The sequence below is a fragment of the Schistocerca cancellata genome, chromosome 3 (assembly GCF_023864275.1).
Source record: "Schistocerca cancellata isolate TAMUIC-IGC-003103 chromosome 3, iqSchCanc2.1, whole genome shotgun sequence".
Lineage (NCBI taxonomy): Eukaryota > Metazoa > Arthropoda > Insecta > Orthoptera > Acrididae > Schistocerca > Schistocerca cancellata.
Window position 1 is genome coordinate 78,020,344 of NC_064628.1, and position 16,863 is coordinate 78,037,206.

General features: G+C 42.4%; 1 protein-coding gene across 1 annotated transcript in view; it reads right to left on the minus strand.

The window, feature by feature from the left end:
* The window catches only part of LOC126177057 (RRP12-like protein), a 141,078-nt gene that overhangs the window by 73,764 nt on the left and 50,451 nt on the right, over positions 1 to 16,863 (minus strand). The window contains exons 7-10 of the mRNA XM_049924294.1: positions 14,639 to 14,874; positions 13,181 to 13,448; positions 5,739 to 5,903; positions 1,702 to 1,829 (exon numbers count right to left, since the gene is read on the minus strand). Of these exons, the coding sequence (XP_049780251.1) occupies positions 1,702 to 1,829; positions 5,739 to 5,903; positions 13,181 to 13,448; positions 14,639 to 14,874 (797 nt within the window). The remainder of the gene's footprint in view (positions 1 to 1,701; positions 1,830 to 5,738; positions 5,904 to 13,180; positions 13,449 to 14,638; positions 14,875 to 16,863) is intronic.

A 16,863-nucleotide genomic window follows, 5' to 3' on the forward strand; every position in this document is an offset into this window, starting at 1 on the left:
GAACTTCCTTAGGCTTTGTACCTGAATCTAAGATGCAGGCACATTTTTGGACCATGAAAATCTGAAAGAAGGTCGGCTTGCATGAAATCAAGGACATAGTGCACATACACTGAAGCGATAACAGTCATGGGAGGCCTCCTACTATAGTGCTGGACCTCCTTTTGCCCGGCGTAATGCAGAAACTGCACATGATGTGGAATTGTTGGAAGTCCCCTGCAGAAGTATTGGACCATGTTGCCTCTATAGCTGTTCGAAAATGTTGCCGGTGTAGGATTTTGTGCGCAAACTGGCCTCTCAATTATGTCCCATAGATGTTCCGTGGGAGTCATGTCGGACAACTGGGTGGCCAAATCATTTTCTTGAGTGATTCAGAATGTTCAACCCGATGAAGAACAATTCAAGCCTAGTGACGTGACACCATTGTTTGGGAACATTAAGTCCATCTAAGGCTGCAAATTGTCTTTAAGTAGCTGATCATAACCGTTTCCAGTCAATGATTGGTTCAGTTGAACCAGAGGACCTGTCTATGCCACGCAAACACAGCCCACACCATTATGGAGCCACCACCAGCTTGCGCTGTGCCTTGTTGACAACTGGTGTCTATGGCTTTGAGGGGCCTGTGCCACAATCGTACCATCAGCTCTTACCAACAGAAATCCAGACTCATCTGACAAGGCAATAGTTTTCTAGTCATCTAGGGTCCTACTGGCATGGCCATGAGCCCAGGAGACACACTGAAGGCAATGTTGCGCTGTTGGTAAAGGCACTGGTGTCGGTCATCTGCTGCCATAGCCCATTAATGCCAAATTTCACTGCACTGTACAAACGGCTATGTTAGTCGTATGTCCCAGGTTGATTTCTGCAGTGATTTCATGTCGTGTTGCTTATCTGTTATCACTGACAACTCTACACAAACATTGCTGCTCTCAGTCGTTAAGTGAAGGCTGTTGGCCACTGCATTGTCCGTGGTGAGGGGTAATCCCTGAAATTTGTGTTCTCTGCACACTCCTGACACTGTGAATCTTGGAATGTTGAATTCCCTAATGATTTGCAAAATGGAATGTCCCATTTGTCTAGCTCCAACTACCATTCACCATTCCACATTCAGTCTGTTAATACCTGTCGTGTGGCCATAATCATGTCATACACCTTTTTACATGAATCACCTGCGTACAAATGACAGTTCCACCAATGCATTTCTCTTTTATACCTTGTGGTTGTGATACTGCCATCACCTGTATTTGTGCATATCGCTATTCCATTACTTTTGTCACTTTAGTGTACAGATCAATGAATATTACACTACCTTACTAAGTATGGTTCTTAGACAGCTACTACATTAAGTTTCTCTCTTTGTGTCATGAGGATGTGCTTCCAGTATGGGTTTTTGATGAGTAAAAGTATTGTAAAGAGGAAGATGAAGAACTGATTCTGAAATCAATAACCTTTTATCGAAAAATGAAACAGATTTTCATTTTATTATGCCATTAAAGAGCCAGAAACAAAGCTTATATGTCTATGTGCAGCAAACGACAAATTATGATGTGGATGTATGTATTTTGCTAAGTTCTATGAATGTTTGATTGCATCTAATTGCAGGAAAATTTTTAAAGCAAGACAGAGATTTTAATTCTTTTTAATGCTCTAATTTTTCAGCTTTATCACTTTATACAGCATTGGTAATTAACTTTTAAAACAAACCTGCATCTTGACGCCAATGGAAGAAAAAACTGCACAAAGTATCGAAGCTCAGCATTCTGAATATTATCTCTTAAAACTGGAAGAAGCCAACTGCGTTTAAAGTCATAAGTTCTCTCTTCACCAACAAGCTGCAAAACAATAAAATGTTTATATTCATACTTTTAAATTGCAGAAATAAAGAATTAATACAGAAATTGTACCTATTTTCTCATGCAACTATGAACTATATACACTCCTGGAAATTGAAATAAGAACACCGTGAATTCATTGTCCCAGGAAGGGGAAACTTTATTGACACATTCCTGGGGTCAGATACATCACATGATCACACTGACAGGACCACAGGAACATAGACACAGGCAACAGAGCATGCACAATGTCGGCACTAGTACAGTGTATATCCACCTTTCGCAGCAATGCAGGCTGCTATTCTCCCATGGAGACGATCATAGAGATGCTGGATGTAGTCCTGTGGAACGGCTTTCCATGCCATTTCCACCTGGCGCCTCAGTTGGACCAGCGTTCGTGCTGGACGTGCAGACCGCGTGAGACGACGCTTAATCCAGTCCCAAACATGCTCAATGGGGGACAGATCCGGAGATCTTGCTAGCCAGGGTAGTTGACTTACACCTTCTAGAGCACATTGGGTGGCACGGGATACATGCGGACGTGCATTGTCCTGTTGGAACAGCAAGTTCCCTTGCCGGTCTAGGAATGGTAGAACGATGGGTTCGATGACGGTTTGGGTGTACCGTGCACTATTCAGTGTCCCCTCGACGATCACCAGTGGTGTACGGCCAGTGTAGGAGATCGCTCCCCACACCATGATGCCGGGTGTTGGCCCTGTGTGCCTCGGTCGTATGCAGTCCTGATTGTGGCGCTCACCTGCACGGCGCCAAACACGCATACGACCATCATTGGCACCAAGGCAGAAGCGACTCTCATCGCTGAAGACGACACGTCTCCATTCGTCCCTCCATTCACGCCTGTCGCGACACCACTGGAGGCGGGCTGCACGATGTTGGGGCGTGAGCGGAAGACGGCCTAACGGTGTGCGGGACCGTATCCCAGCTTCATGGAGACGGTTGCGAATGGTCCTCGCCGATACCCCAGGAGCAACAGTGTCCCTAATTTGCTGGGAAGTGGCGGTGCGGTCCCCTACGGCACTGCGTAGGACCCTACAGTCTTGGCGTGCATCCGTGCGTCGCTGCGGTCCGGTCCCAGGTCGACGGGCACGTGCACCTTCCGCTGACCACTGGCGACAACATCGATGTACTGTGGAGACCTCACGCCCCATGTGTTGAGCAATTCGGCGGTACGTCCACCTGGCCTCCCGCATGCCCACTATACGCCCTCGCTCAAAGTCCATCAACTGCACATACGGTTCACGTCCACGCTGTCGCGGCATGCTACCAGTGTTAAAGACTGCGATGGAGCTCCGTATGCCAAGGCAAACTGGCTGACACTGACGGCGGCGGTGCACAAATGCTGCGCAGCTAGCGCCATTCGACGGCCAACACCGCGGTTCCTGGTGTGTCCTCTGTGCCGTGCGGGTGATCATTGCTTGTACAGCCCTCTCGCAGTGTCCGGAGCAAGTATGGTGTGTCTGACACACCGGTGTCAATGTGTTCTTTTTTCCATTTCCAGGAGTGTATATATATAACTTTACGAGTTAGTTATCAGAGTGTTTACTGTCTATCTATTTTTCTTTATACTATTTACCTTTCATCTAATTTCTTTTGTATACACTCTTCCCAGGCAAACAGCTGCCAACAGCTTAAGAGAACAATGCAGGTGGTAATGAACTACACCAAAGAAACTGATTATTTTCTTCCTGCCTGTTTTTAACTGCGAGAAAGATTAAAGAGAGAAAGAAAAGAAAGAAACAACGAAGAAAGCATAGGATGAAGCAGGACTTTTGTTCTGATCACACACCACTCACATGCTTCTGGGTGTTCTGCCGAGCTCCCCCCCCCCCCCCTCTCTCTCTCTCTCTCTCTCTCTCTCTCTCTCTCTCTCTCTCTCTCTCTCTCTCCCCATTTTATGCACAACATTTAGGCAACCAACCCAGCCGTCTTCTTCAGATGCTGCGAGTTTTGCTGTTACGTGTACCTGCAGCCCAATCAGTCTGCTTTAAGTGCAAGCAGGTCAGTTGTCAAAATATTGAGCATATAATAGCAAAAACAACTTAGCAGAACACCTAGAAGCACAAACTTAATTAATCACACTAAGAAAATGTGAGAAATCACCAACTGCTTCTAAACTTTTGTTTCTTCCTACAGTAGCATGACAATTAAGTAGCAAAGAAAAGTGTGGTCCCTGACTAAGGCTAATATTTTTCATGTGTTTCCTGATGGAATTTCCTCCTCAATCCACAGGGCAGCAACCCAATGTGTAAATACAGTGATGAATACATAACAACTCTCTTTAAAACTGCAGTGACATGGACACACTTTTCAGTAACATTTGCACCAAGAACTGACAGCCCACACTTGTGGTCTCCAGTTGGATACCATGCTTAAAAGTCCGGGCCTGGTTAGGCACAAAGTGTAAACTGAGAGCAGTGTGGGTATGTTACAGAGGTTACAGAGGTAATACTTCCCACATTTCAGCGAAACAGTGTTGGACCCAAGGTCAAGATGAGTATGTGTGCAAGTGAATTGTATACTGATGTCCAAATGTGGAATTTATCCAGTAACTTCAGCTTTAAATAACAGTTGTCGGTAGTTCACTATCAAAATCTACACATATTCGTTTTTACTTGTTCAACTCACTGTGCTGCTGTAACATGGTGTAACAACACTGTACTCTATCAAGAGTGACGTTCATCACGTTAATCAATCTGACATCATTATCACTCACTATATAACTGGGAATACACACACACACACACACACACACACACACACACACACACACACACACAATGGATGTAAAGTGTTTTCTACACTTGATCATTCATTAATTTGTAATGTACCACAACAAAAACATTTTAAAGGAATATCAACAATATTATGACAAGGACAGATACAGAAGAGACATTGAATTGTGGACATGCATAACAAAAGGGCAGCTATACATTTGAGCTTTGGCCAAAAGGCCTCCTGGTGAAGTCAAAAACATGCACAACTCACACACATGACTATTGTGCCTGGCCACTGAGGCTGGACTCACCAGGAATTTAAATGAATATCATATAGCACGAGAGTTGCCCAGAAACTAATGCACTGTTCTTTCTCCCCCCCACCCAAGTCAAAAACAACGCTGCAAATGTGAAACATTATGTATGTATTATTTGAAGTCTCCTGAGTGAGGGCGCCACTTCCGACAGGTAGTGTAGCTGCAAGGCAGTTTCAAATTGGTGTCTGTAGGTTATGTACATTTCAAGCAACATGCCAGCAATGAATTTGTCACTATATACAGAGAAACTGTGGGGAATATTCACAAATGCTTGTGCAAAGTCTATAGAGCATCTGCTCTTGACAGAAGTACAATTGGTCTCAGAGCAAGGAGGGTGAAGTCATCAGAAGGTGGTTCGGCAGAGCCCCCTCCGACTTCCACTTGTTTGGGCCATTAAAGGTTGCCCTTTGTGGAAAACATTTTGAGGATGATGAGGTGGTGGTGATTCACACACTGAACCACTGGCTCCACCACCACCACAAGGATTGGTACCAATAGGGTGTACACACCCTTGTTTCGCACTGGAGGAAGGCCACAGAATGGGATGGAGATTATGTAGAAAAATAGGGTGTGTAGATAAAACACCATTCATTCATAAGGATCGTTTTAAGAAATACCAAATTAAGGTAAACCTGAAGATGCCTAAGTAAGGTGAAACGCGTAGTTGAAAAATAAAAAAAATAAAATTGCAACCAAGACTGTTTTTAACCAATATCCATTCATATGTGTAATTCTCATTATGTTCAATAAAGAATTGTTGAAGAGGAAAAAAAAAAATGCGGTGCACTACTTTCTGGGTAACCCTCACATTTAAGTAATACTACAACTTTTCTTTTAAAAGTATACCAAAACATTACCTCTAATGGAATTGCACTGAGGACTGTTCTGGGTCCCAAAGAGCGAATTGCCTTTCCAACAGCATACTCCAATTCTCGAGAATAAGAAAATTGGTGAGAGTCACGTAAATCACCCAGTATCTTCAATGAAGGTAGAAAGAGTTTATAATCCTTTTCCAATGCTACCTGCAAAGAAAAAACAAAACATTTGAACTATTAATGACAAGCAATAAAACAGTTCAGAAGGCTTTGTTCTGCAGATGAAACAAGATTATCAATAACAAACCATCGGGCACATCTTTTTGTGTGTGTGTGTGTGTGTGTGTGTGTGTGTGTGTGTGTGTGTGTAGGCAGAGAAATACATTTTATACTGCCCAATGTTTCACTGGATCCTATAATGATACTTAGCAGGATGGTGTTAAATTCATATTCTTTGAATTACACTGTTCCACATGTCTACCTTGTGAGTTAGCATAACAATCAATCTGCTGGATGGAAACTGTATATATGGACACAACATATTGTGCTAACTAATATGATTTTTTTCTTCATGCTGCTTGTGCTTGCATCATGTTAGGGTCAGCAGAGGGAAAGCCTTTGGAATGGTATTGTGTACTGCTGTGCAAGGATACACTGCTGATAGCCAGCGGCCCGGAGAATAATTCTCTTCCTACTTCTGACCTTCAATTAACTTTTTTTGTTTGGTTAAAAACATTAACTTTTAAAATAATTTATTACCTGAACTTTGTTTCAAACAGCAGACTGATTAAACAGCTTGTTATTTATTAAGAAAGCGATTCAAATAATTATACCAAGTTGTTAGTAAAGGAATTATTATTTCAAGAGAGGAAACAAAGAAGAGTGTTTTTTCAAATGGTTTTGAAGAAATAAGTATTCAACTTGCAAAGGTAAGAGCATTTTACAATATGTTTATCTTGGTTTAACATTTTTTTTTTTTTTTTTTGCCCCCACAGCTGAATCAAAAAGAGTACAAGATATATTAACATTAAATTGGAATATGTAGATAACAGTCTCAAAACTCACTATAAGGTTGATAGCCTTTCTAAACCTTAATAAATAGAAGTTTGATTGCTGCAAATCTTAACTCTATAAATCTAAAGACTAAAAATACGTTGATTACAGTGTAATTTTATTACATTAAAGGGCACTGATATAACATGTTGTTTCTTTTTAAGATTGTTACTGTCCACTGGGGACTGAACCGCGGCCGTGCGGTTAAAGGCGCTGCAGTCTGGAACCGCAAGACCGCTACGGTCGCAGGTTCGAATCCTGCCTCGGGCACAGATGTTTGTGATGTCGTTAGGTTAGTTAGGTTTAACTAGTTCTAAGTTCTGGGGGACTAATGACCTCAGCAGTTGAGTCCCATAGTGCTCAGAACCATTTGAACCATTTTTTTTTTTTGACTGAAGCTCACAATAACACTGGGTTCGGTGTGGGGCAGCGGTGAGGTGAATGGACTGCTATAGCCTGTTGTGGGGTTGTGAACTGCTGAGGGCTATGGTAGGGACAAAGCCTCTCCTTCATTTCTAGGTCCTTGGCACAATACACAATACACACACACACACACACACACACACACACACACACACACACACACATCAAAGACTACAGTCTCTGGTAGCTGAAGCCACACTGTGAGCACCAGTGCATCACAGGAGAGGCAATTGGGTGGTGGGGGTAAGGAGGAGGCTAGCCTGGGGAGGGGGAGGGATACCAGGACAGGGGTAGGGGACAGTAAAGTGCTGCTTGTGGTAGCATACAGTGATGAGGTGGAGATAGGGTAGGTCAGCCACATGCAGTTGGGAGGTTAGACAGAGGTGGTGGTGGTGGTGGTGGTGGTGGTGGTGGTGGTGGGGGGGGGGGGGGTTTGCAGAAAAGAAGAGAAGTAAAAAGACTGTGGGTGCATTGGTGGAATAGGGGGCTGTGTTGTGCTGGAATGGGAACAGAAAAGGGACAATGATGAAAGTTGAGGACAGGAGCATTACAGGAATGTAGGATATAATGCAGGGAGAGTTCCCACGTGCACAATTCAGAATAGCAGGTGTTGGTGCGAAGGATCCAGATGGTACAGGCTGTGAAGCAGTCATTGAAATGAAGGATGTCATGTTTGGCACCGTGTTCAGCAACAGGGTGGTCCCCTAGTTCTTGGCCACAATTTGTAGGTGGCCATTCATGCAGACAGACAGCTTGTTGGTTATCATGCCCATGTAGGATGCAGGACAGTGGTTGCGGCTTAGCTTGCAGATCACATGACTGGTTGCACAGGTAGCCCTGCCTTTGATGGGATTGGTGATGTTTGTGGTTGGACTAGAGTAGGTGGTGGTGGGAGGATGTATGGGACAGTTCTTGTATCTAGATCTATTACAGGGATATGCACCATGAGGTAAGGGGTTGGTAGCATGGCAAGTGTGGGGATGGACGAAGATGTTGGGAAGGTTCAGTGGGTGGCAGAATACCACTGTGGGAGGGGTGAGAAGAATAGTGGGTAGGATATTTCTCATTTCAGGTAGTCAAAACCCTGGCGGAGAATGTAATTCAGTTGCTCCAGTCCTGGATGGTACTGAGTCATGAGGGGAATGCCGGACAGTGGGACTTCGGTAGGTGGTGGGTGTCTGGAAAGATAACGAACAGGAGATCTGACTATATAAGTGCATGTCACTAGTAATCTTGTATGAAAATCTTATGACTCATGTATGCAAATTAATAGAAATGTTTTCCTGTTGGGGATTCTTTGTCATAATACGCACATCATAAATCTCCACATGTAAATATAGATGTGGATTTCCTCTCAAAAAGACAGCTTACCTAACAAATACTACACAGTCCAGTCGCATTAATGCGAACACCGCCTTTATTCAATGTCAACATGCAATAACCAATCATAGACGGCAAGTGGCGGCACTAGCAGTGGACAGTATGTAAACCGTATTGGGAGGGCATGAAAAACAGTGCAGTTATTGTCATTATGTAGAAATGGGGTCATTTACCTGATGTCCAAAAGGGTGTGATATTTGGCTTCCAAAATGGCTACGTTTCTAAACTGTTCATGAGCTGCCATGGTTAAAGTATACCATGCATGGCAAAATAGCACTAAACAAAAGTGGCGCTGAGGCGACTGTAGTGCACTACGGGCCATAGGTGACAGGTGTGAGCGACACCTGTCGGAGACGTATATAGGCAAATAGATGTGCAGCTGTTGAGCAACTGACTGTCCAGGTAAACCCCGAACAGTCTCTCCTCAATGACTGTTCAGCAAATGTTGCTGTTTATGGGCCTCCATAATAGATGCATGGTCCCTGTACCCATGCTGCCTGCCGTTCATCAGCGACGAAGGCTGGAATTTGTGCGCCAATATCACAATTGGATATGGTGACAGTGGCCTTTCCAGATGAATCACTTTTTAGACTCCATCTGACAGATGACCGTCGGCATGTATGGCATGCAACACCTTAAAGCAAACACCCTGCAACAATTGTCAGAGTCTTACTGCCTGGAGAATTTTTTAGTGGCACTCGGGTGATCTTGTTATTCTGTAAGGCACAATGGATCAACATGAGGATGCCTCTATCTTTGGGGACAACATCTACCCCCACATGCAGCTTGTTTTTCCTCAGCACGATGGCATCTGCCACGAGGACAATTAACATGTTGCACAACTCGCAGTGTATGTGTGTGGTTCGAAGAGCAGCAGGATGAGTTTACCGTATTCTCCTGGTCACCAACCTCCCTGGATTTAAACCCAACTGAGAATCTGCGTTATCACCTCGACTGGACTGTTCACACCTCTAATGTTCAGCTGAGAAATACAGTGCACCTGGCCACGGTACTGGAGTGAGCATGGCTCCACATCCCTGCTGGTACCTTCCAGGACCTCACTGATTCTCTTCTTGCACATCTCATAGCAGTTTGCACTACAAATGATGATTATTCAGGCTAATGGACAGTGCATTTAATAGTGAACTGTATTTAGATGAGCTGTACTCTTGGTGTCAGTTTCAATAAAGTAACCAATTTTCAGTTACTCGTATTGTACAGTATTTGTACGAAGAGGCACTTCCACATGAACGCAACACCATATTAGCAAGCTTGTAGTTTACACTCTGGTTTCACATCTGTTGTTGGGCATGTGAAAGATTTTCTCAAGCTCTGCCACATATGGCAACAAGACTGTCATGGGACCTCCTCTCTCATGCTGAAACTCAAATCTGCTTCTTACCACACACCAAGGCACTTCAGAATTACCAAAGTACAATTACAGTCACATCTGCCAGTGTCAATAAGACATATCACCAGTACCAGTAATTTATTTGCATGTCTATTTACAGAAAATACATCACAACAATTCAATTTTAAGTGTGAAGTTTGCAAGAAAACACACTTGATGATAGGAATTATTTTCCATTACACATTGTGTATAAAACAATAAATAATGACGTAACTGATTTTCAGCAACCATTTTAAAAGGTGGGAGGGGTGCAGGGGAGAAAAACCAGACCTAAATGATTTTTTGAATTTTTTTGGGTATTCGTCCAGCAGGCATCATCCAAAAAGTATGATATTTTGGCAAGCCGACTTCTTGACATCTTCTATAGTTCCTGGAGTGTAATTGATCTCTGATGGCTGCCGACTCTATATAGTCTTTACACCCCCCCCCCCCCCCCAACCACCCAAAGCAGCCTCCGCATGGTGCATGGCTGGTGGTTGAGGAAGCAAAGGGCTCCCCGCTACAGATCATGACCTCACTCCTTCTGTAGTCACAGCCGCATGTAGCTCTCAGTCACCATGGTTACAATGCTTCTTCTCCAAATGTCCTGATGGGAACGGATTTCCATGTAGACATCCAATGTGATTTGATCATACTCCAAGGCTGGATCCTAGGCCTTTCTTAACTGAATGCTGCTGTACTTTCCTAGTAGCTCTTCTTGCAGTCATATCTCCACTGCCTCTTTGAGAATACAATCCCAGAAGGTATTTGATTGCTGCAACACCTTTGTGCCATTGCAGTTCATGCCATGTCCATGGAAGATGCAATTCTCTGCCATGGCAGACTTTGTCAGCTGTACATCTTCTGTGTGGCGTTTATGCTCACTGCATCTCTCCTCTTACAATATGGATGGTCTGTCCTACATACATTTTCCCAAACTGCAAGGGATATGATAAACTCCCAGTTTTACGGAGTCCTAAGTCATCCTTGACTGATCCTAATAAGGATTTTATCTTGAGTGGAGAGTGAAACACGCACTTGACATTGTGTTTTCAGATCAATCTGCCAATCTTTTCTGATGTATTCCCAAAGCATGGTATAACTGCTATCACAGCCAGTTTGTCTTCATCAGTGGTAGACTGCACTCTCAGTTTCTTCTATCTTAAGGCAGGTTTTATCTGGTGTTTGTTGTAATTGTTTGTGGGAAAACACGGCCTGTAAGTGCTGCAGTTCAGCAGCTAAGATGTCAACGTCTGAGATCTTTCTTGTTCTGTGTACCAGTGTGCTTACAGCACACTCTTGCTGTGAAGGAGCATGATAGCTGGAGGCATGCAGGTACAAATCTGTTTGTGTTGGTTTACAGTAGGCACCATGTCCAAGTGTTGCATCTGGTCCTCACCTGACCAGCATATCCAGAAATGGAAGCTGGTTGTTTTCTTTTGCCTTCATCATGAACTTGATATTCTGGTGCAGCAAGTTCAGGTACTGCAGAAAGTCTTGCAGGTGATGTCGCCCAAGCAACCAGATTAAAAATGTATCGTCTACGTATCGAAGAAAGCAAGAGAGGTTGTACACTGCCAACTCCAGGGTTGCTTCTTCAGAAGCCTCCACAAACATACCAGCCACTACTGGTGATAGTGGGCAGCCCATCATTACTCTATCTGTTTCTTTGTAGTAGTTCCCATCGAACAGAAAGTAGGTTGACATAAGCACAAAATCTAGCTGTTTTGTTAGCACTGGTCCAAACCTTTCTCCTATGAGCCTTAGCAAGTCTCTTAGAAGTACCCTAGTAAAAAGGGATACAATGCCAAAGCTCACGATGAGGTCTTCTTGGCTCAATCAGAAGTTCTATTGTTGCTGGATGAAAGGTGCCTAACTTCTTATGTGGTGCTGCATACAAATGGGGTGAGCTTCAATGTCAGGTGTTTTGCGAAGTCTTATGTTGGTGCTCCAATGTCACTCACAATTGGGCGGAGAGGCATTCATTCCTCATAGACTTACATAGTAAGTAAGGTCTAGGAGGTACAGCTGCTTGTGGAAGAAGTTTCTTCACCATCTTCTTATCTGGAAATGTGTGCTGGAGAACCTCAATGATCTTCCTTTTCACTCTCTGAGGGTCTTCTTGCAGTGGTTTGGTTGCAAGGTGGTTGTCCTTAGCAGTTTGTCTGCAGGTGGTCGATTGCCATTCTCTGTTGGCTTGAGACCAGCTAATTGCATCCATTCACTCCCACGAGTCGGGGGAGAGTGTCCAGGCCTGCTGTAAGTCAAGTGATAAGAGTTCTCTTGATGCCTCATCATGTCAGCATTGAATACACCGGCTCCTCTCCCTAATCGGGGCCATGCTGGCTCTTCTGCACAGGTGGGAACTCGCCCTACAATATATCCTATGTTTCCTTAACCCTCCTGCCCTCAACGTTCATCAGTCATTGTCTTTTATCCACCTATCCCTTTCCTGTTCCCATTCCAGCACTACACAGCCCTCCGATGCACCCACAGCCTTTTTACTTCTCCCCTTTTCTGACCCCCCACCCCCACCCCCAATCCATTTAACCTCCTCACTGCACTTAGCTGCCCTACCACCTTCACACCTCACCCCTGTATGTTCCCACAAGCAGCATTTTACCACCCCCACTCCTACCCTGCTAACCCCTCCCCACCCCACCCCAGACTACTCCTTACCCTCATCACCCAGTTTGCTTTTCCCATAACATCCCATAATGCACTGCTGCTTGCAGTCTGATCTTGGCAGCCAGAGACTGTGTGTGTGTGTGTGTGTGTGTGTGTGTGTGTGTGTGTGTGTGTAATTCTGATGAAGGCTTGTTTGGCCGAAAGCTTTGTTTGACAGTCTTTTTGTTGTGCCTATCTTCGACTCAGCATCTCTGCTGCATGGTGAATAGCAACTGCCCTTTTCATAATATTGTCATTATTTCATCCTGGATTTTCCATTGTTTAAAATCACTATTGTAAAAATTTCTACTTCATTCAAATGTACATTTATTATTATTATTATTATTATTATTATTATTACTATTACCACCACCACCACCACCCCTGCAACCACCACTACTAGTACTATTATTATTTGTATTATTATTGCAACATTAACAATGTACTTCATTGACTGGCAGAACACAGTTGCTCTTCTAAATTTGAAGAACTCATTAACATTAAAACAAGACATTTTAAATAAGTATAACAAACAAACGTATAAAAACAGAAAAAAACTAAGATATAATACCTCATACAGAATTCCAAGAAGATGCATGACATGTGGCCAAGAATCATGATATTGGTAACTCAAGCCTGCCTGTGCACAGCTTACTGCCTTTGCCAAAGCTACATCTCGCACATCACTGGCTGCAGAGTGGTCTGTGAAACACTCCTGTGCCAATGCCTCCATAGCATGTGTAGTGCCTGCTCTGACTTCAGGTCGTTCAGATGACCACATCTGTATGGCTACTGAGAAAAACCGGGGCACATTCGCCAGGCACAAATTTATATCCACCCTGAAGAACAGACAGGTTTTAAGCAACTTCTATAACAGGTTATGCACAATTATCAACAAAGAATCGCAGTGTCTGACAGGCATTAACAAAAATTACTCAAAGGAAAAGTTGGTTTTATGCTATGATCTACTTGGAAAGTTACTGCCTTGATACTGTACACAATTTTAAGTTGCTGAAATATTGTAACGGGAAGTCCTGGTAGAATGTAAATAACTTAGGAGCAAACCCAACTCTCATTTGCACTGATTTGTTGACAAGCACATAAACTAGACTGAAAACTCAGTAGCTTTCAGACAACTTCTTTTATTGGTCAACGGTGCACGCGCCCATACACACAACAATGCTCGTTGTAGCTGTACAGATGTTTGTGTATTTGCAGCTCAAAAAAGGATTCATTGTTTATGTGACTGTTGATGACACAAGGCCTCTACTATTTGATGAGTTATCATCTTTCTCCCACATTATTTACCAAAAGTTATACGTGAAAAGAACACAGGAAGTGTTAAGTACAGAGAAAATTTATTGTAAGTGGTATGTACAATATTTCATCATTATTAATGTAACTCGGCTGACAGATTAAAACTGTTTGCCAGACATCACTCACCCATACACATGGAAAACTCAACTTGTAGCTTCAGCCTGGCAAGAATTATCTATCCAGTTCATAAATCCAAAATATTTGGTCATGATATTACAGGACTAGATGGTACCTCTGTCAGAAAAGGTCATGTGATAATGGTGTATGCAAATCTTAGGAAAATTATCTTTTCTCCTAGAGGACCTAATTCCACAATTGTAGAAGGGGTTATATGTAGTTAGGAACTGAAGGAGGAAACAATGGAAACTGGAAGTTATGGCTCTCACTATGAAGAACATTTCTGAAGGCTGACCTGGTACAGCAATCCCAGCAACAGAAAAATATATGGACATAACTACTGGATCAATAGACTGTCAGCTGAGTCAGCTCCAGGGAACACACTGACAAAAGGCAGCAGTTTCATTACAGACTTATTTAAAGACCTGCGAGTTCAAACAGAGAATATACACTTGCAGAATGCTTTACTGATTCATATCACAGAAAAGAAAAATAGGAAGAATACACAGATAACAATTACATTTAACCACACAGATAATCTAACCTGGAAGCAAAATATTAAACATCACACATCAATCTGAAAAAGAGCACTCACTTTGCCAAATTTATGTGCGCTTCCTGCATGACTAACAACCAAGCGAGAGTAGGACTTGTATCGCTGGCAGCAGGTTGATAGTCAAAAAGTGCTGCGACCAGTTGTGCGTTAAGCTCTCCAGGTAGTGTTTTAGATGATGGACAGGAGATGAAAAGACCATGCAAAGCTTGCAGCCCACAAGAAATTATACGAGTATCTCCAAGTGTCATTATTTTCAGGACAGTCTCACACACCGTCTGTAACAGTTTTTGAATAGTTGTTAATAATAATAATAATAATAATAATAATTTTAGGTATTACCAATAATAGAGCATAAAAAACTATAACAAACAAATAAAAAATGGATGTGGTTGCAGAATAAAGGAGACATATGTTGTACATGGAGTGACATTTCGAAGGGCCTGAAGAAACAATGATACCATTCAACAAGCACCACATCTATTCTATCAAAATAAAACATTACAGGGAACTGCACAAGTAAGACTTTTTACAGTATTACTTGCAACCCTTAATTATGAAAATGTAGCTGAGTATTCTTCCAAAACTGTTTAGTGGCTTACCAGTTCTAAATTTACCACATCATTCTATTCACTTCAAACTCAACCTAATCACATAAATTAAACAGGCCATTAATGCTGCAACAAAGTAACTAACTAGGTGCTTTCTATAACTTTAAATGCTGTGTTTTGTATTTCCATTATGGTAGTCTAGAAACGAATCTCGTCTGGTATTTTTTTATCTGTCAAGGTAATATCAATATATGTGAAATAGTTAACACCACCTGGTGGACATTACATCAGATGACATCCTGAAATTCACGTAGTGTTGGAGCAAGACACTCTAATAGGAAATATTTGGCAAGCAAGTTATGCTGCTGGTATGGTGAGAAGCGGAAAACGATGAAATACTCCGTATTACAACGAAATTGTATGATTTCAGTGCAAGTGCCCAGTTTTTTTACTTATCTATAAGCCTGTTTTAGTGCTTTACGTATCCTTTGATACTGTGATGGCCAAAAACAAAAATTCCATATTATTACCCAAAAGATGTTAACGGTAAGTATCACACAATGGAAAGTCCAGGATGGAATAACAGCAACTGAAAAGGATAGATTGCTACTCATTTACTACTTTAAGTGTAAATCTAATTCCCTCAGCATCACTTGACTTAATTCGACTACATTCCATTATCCTCGTTTTGCTTTTTCTGATGTTCATCTTATATCCTCCTTTCAAGACACTGTCCATTCCGTTCAGATGCTCTTCCAGGTTCTTTGCTGCCTCTGACAGAATTACAATGTCATCGGCGAACCTCAAAGTTTTTATTTCTTCTCCATGGATTTTAGTTCCTACTCCGAATTTTTCTTTTGTTTCCTTTACTGCTTGCTCAATATACAGATTGAATAACATCGGGGAGAGGCTAAAACCCTGTCTCACTCCCTTCCCAACCACTGCTTCCCTTCCATGTCCCTCGACTCGTAACTGCCATCTGGTTTCTGTACAAATTGTAAATAGCCTTTTGCTCCCTGTATTTTACCCCTGCCACCTTCCGAATTTGAAAGAGAGTATTCCAGTCAACATTGTCCAAAGCTTTCCCTAAGTCTACAAATGTTAGAAACGTAGGTTTGCCTTTTCTTAATCTAGCTTCTAAGATAAGTCTTCGGGTCACTATTGCCTCACGCATTCCAACATTTCTACGGAATCCAAATTATTCTTCCCTGAGGTCAGCTTCTACCAGTTTTTCCATTTGTCTGTAAAGAATTCGCATTAGTATTTTGTGGCCGTGACTTATTAAACTAATCTTGCTACAGCTTTCTTCTTGCACCACATCTATTTCTTCTTGCTTTCCTTTCAGCAAAAGAATCTACTACCTCATCAAAGTTCGTCAAACGTTTTGCTACATGAAAAATCGAAATGTCGTTACCTAATACTGAAAAAGCTTTTAATACAAATAATACCCAAGGTTAGTGTGGTTTCTCGATCTGATTACATCTATTCTGTCACTGTCTACTAGACAAAACAAAATAGGCCTTTCTAATATTGCAGAAATTTTGTAACACACACCAAATAAATGAGAGTGTTTTGGCACAAATGGTCATTTTTATAACACGACAGAATATAATTCACGAACTACCAATATCATCAGATGCCTATAAGGCCTACTACTAGCAATAAGATTTATGTTAGGAAATAGTTTCACATTTCATTCATATGCACCAGTTTCTC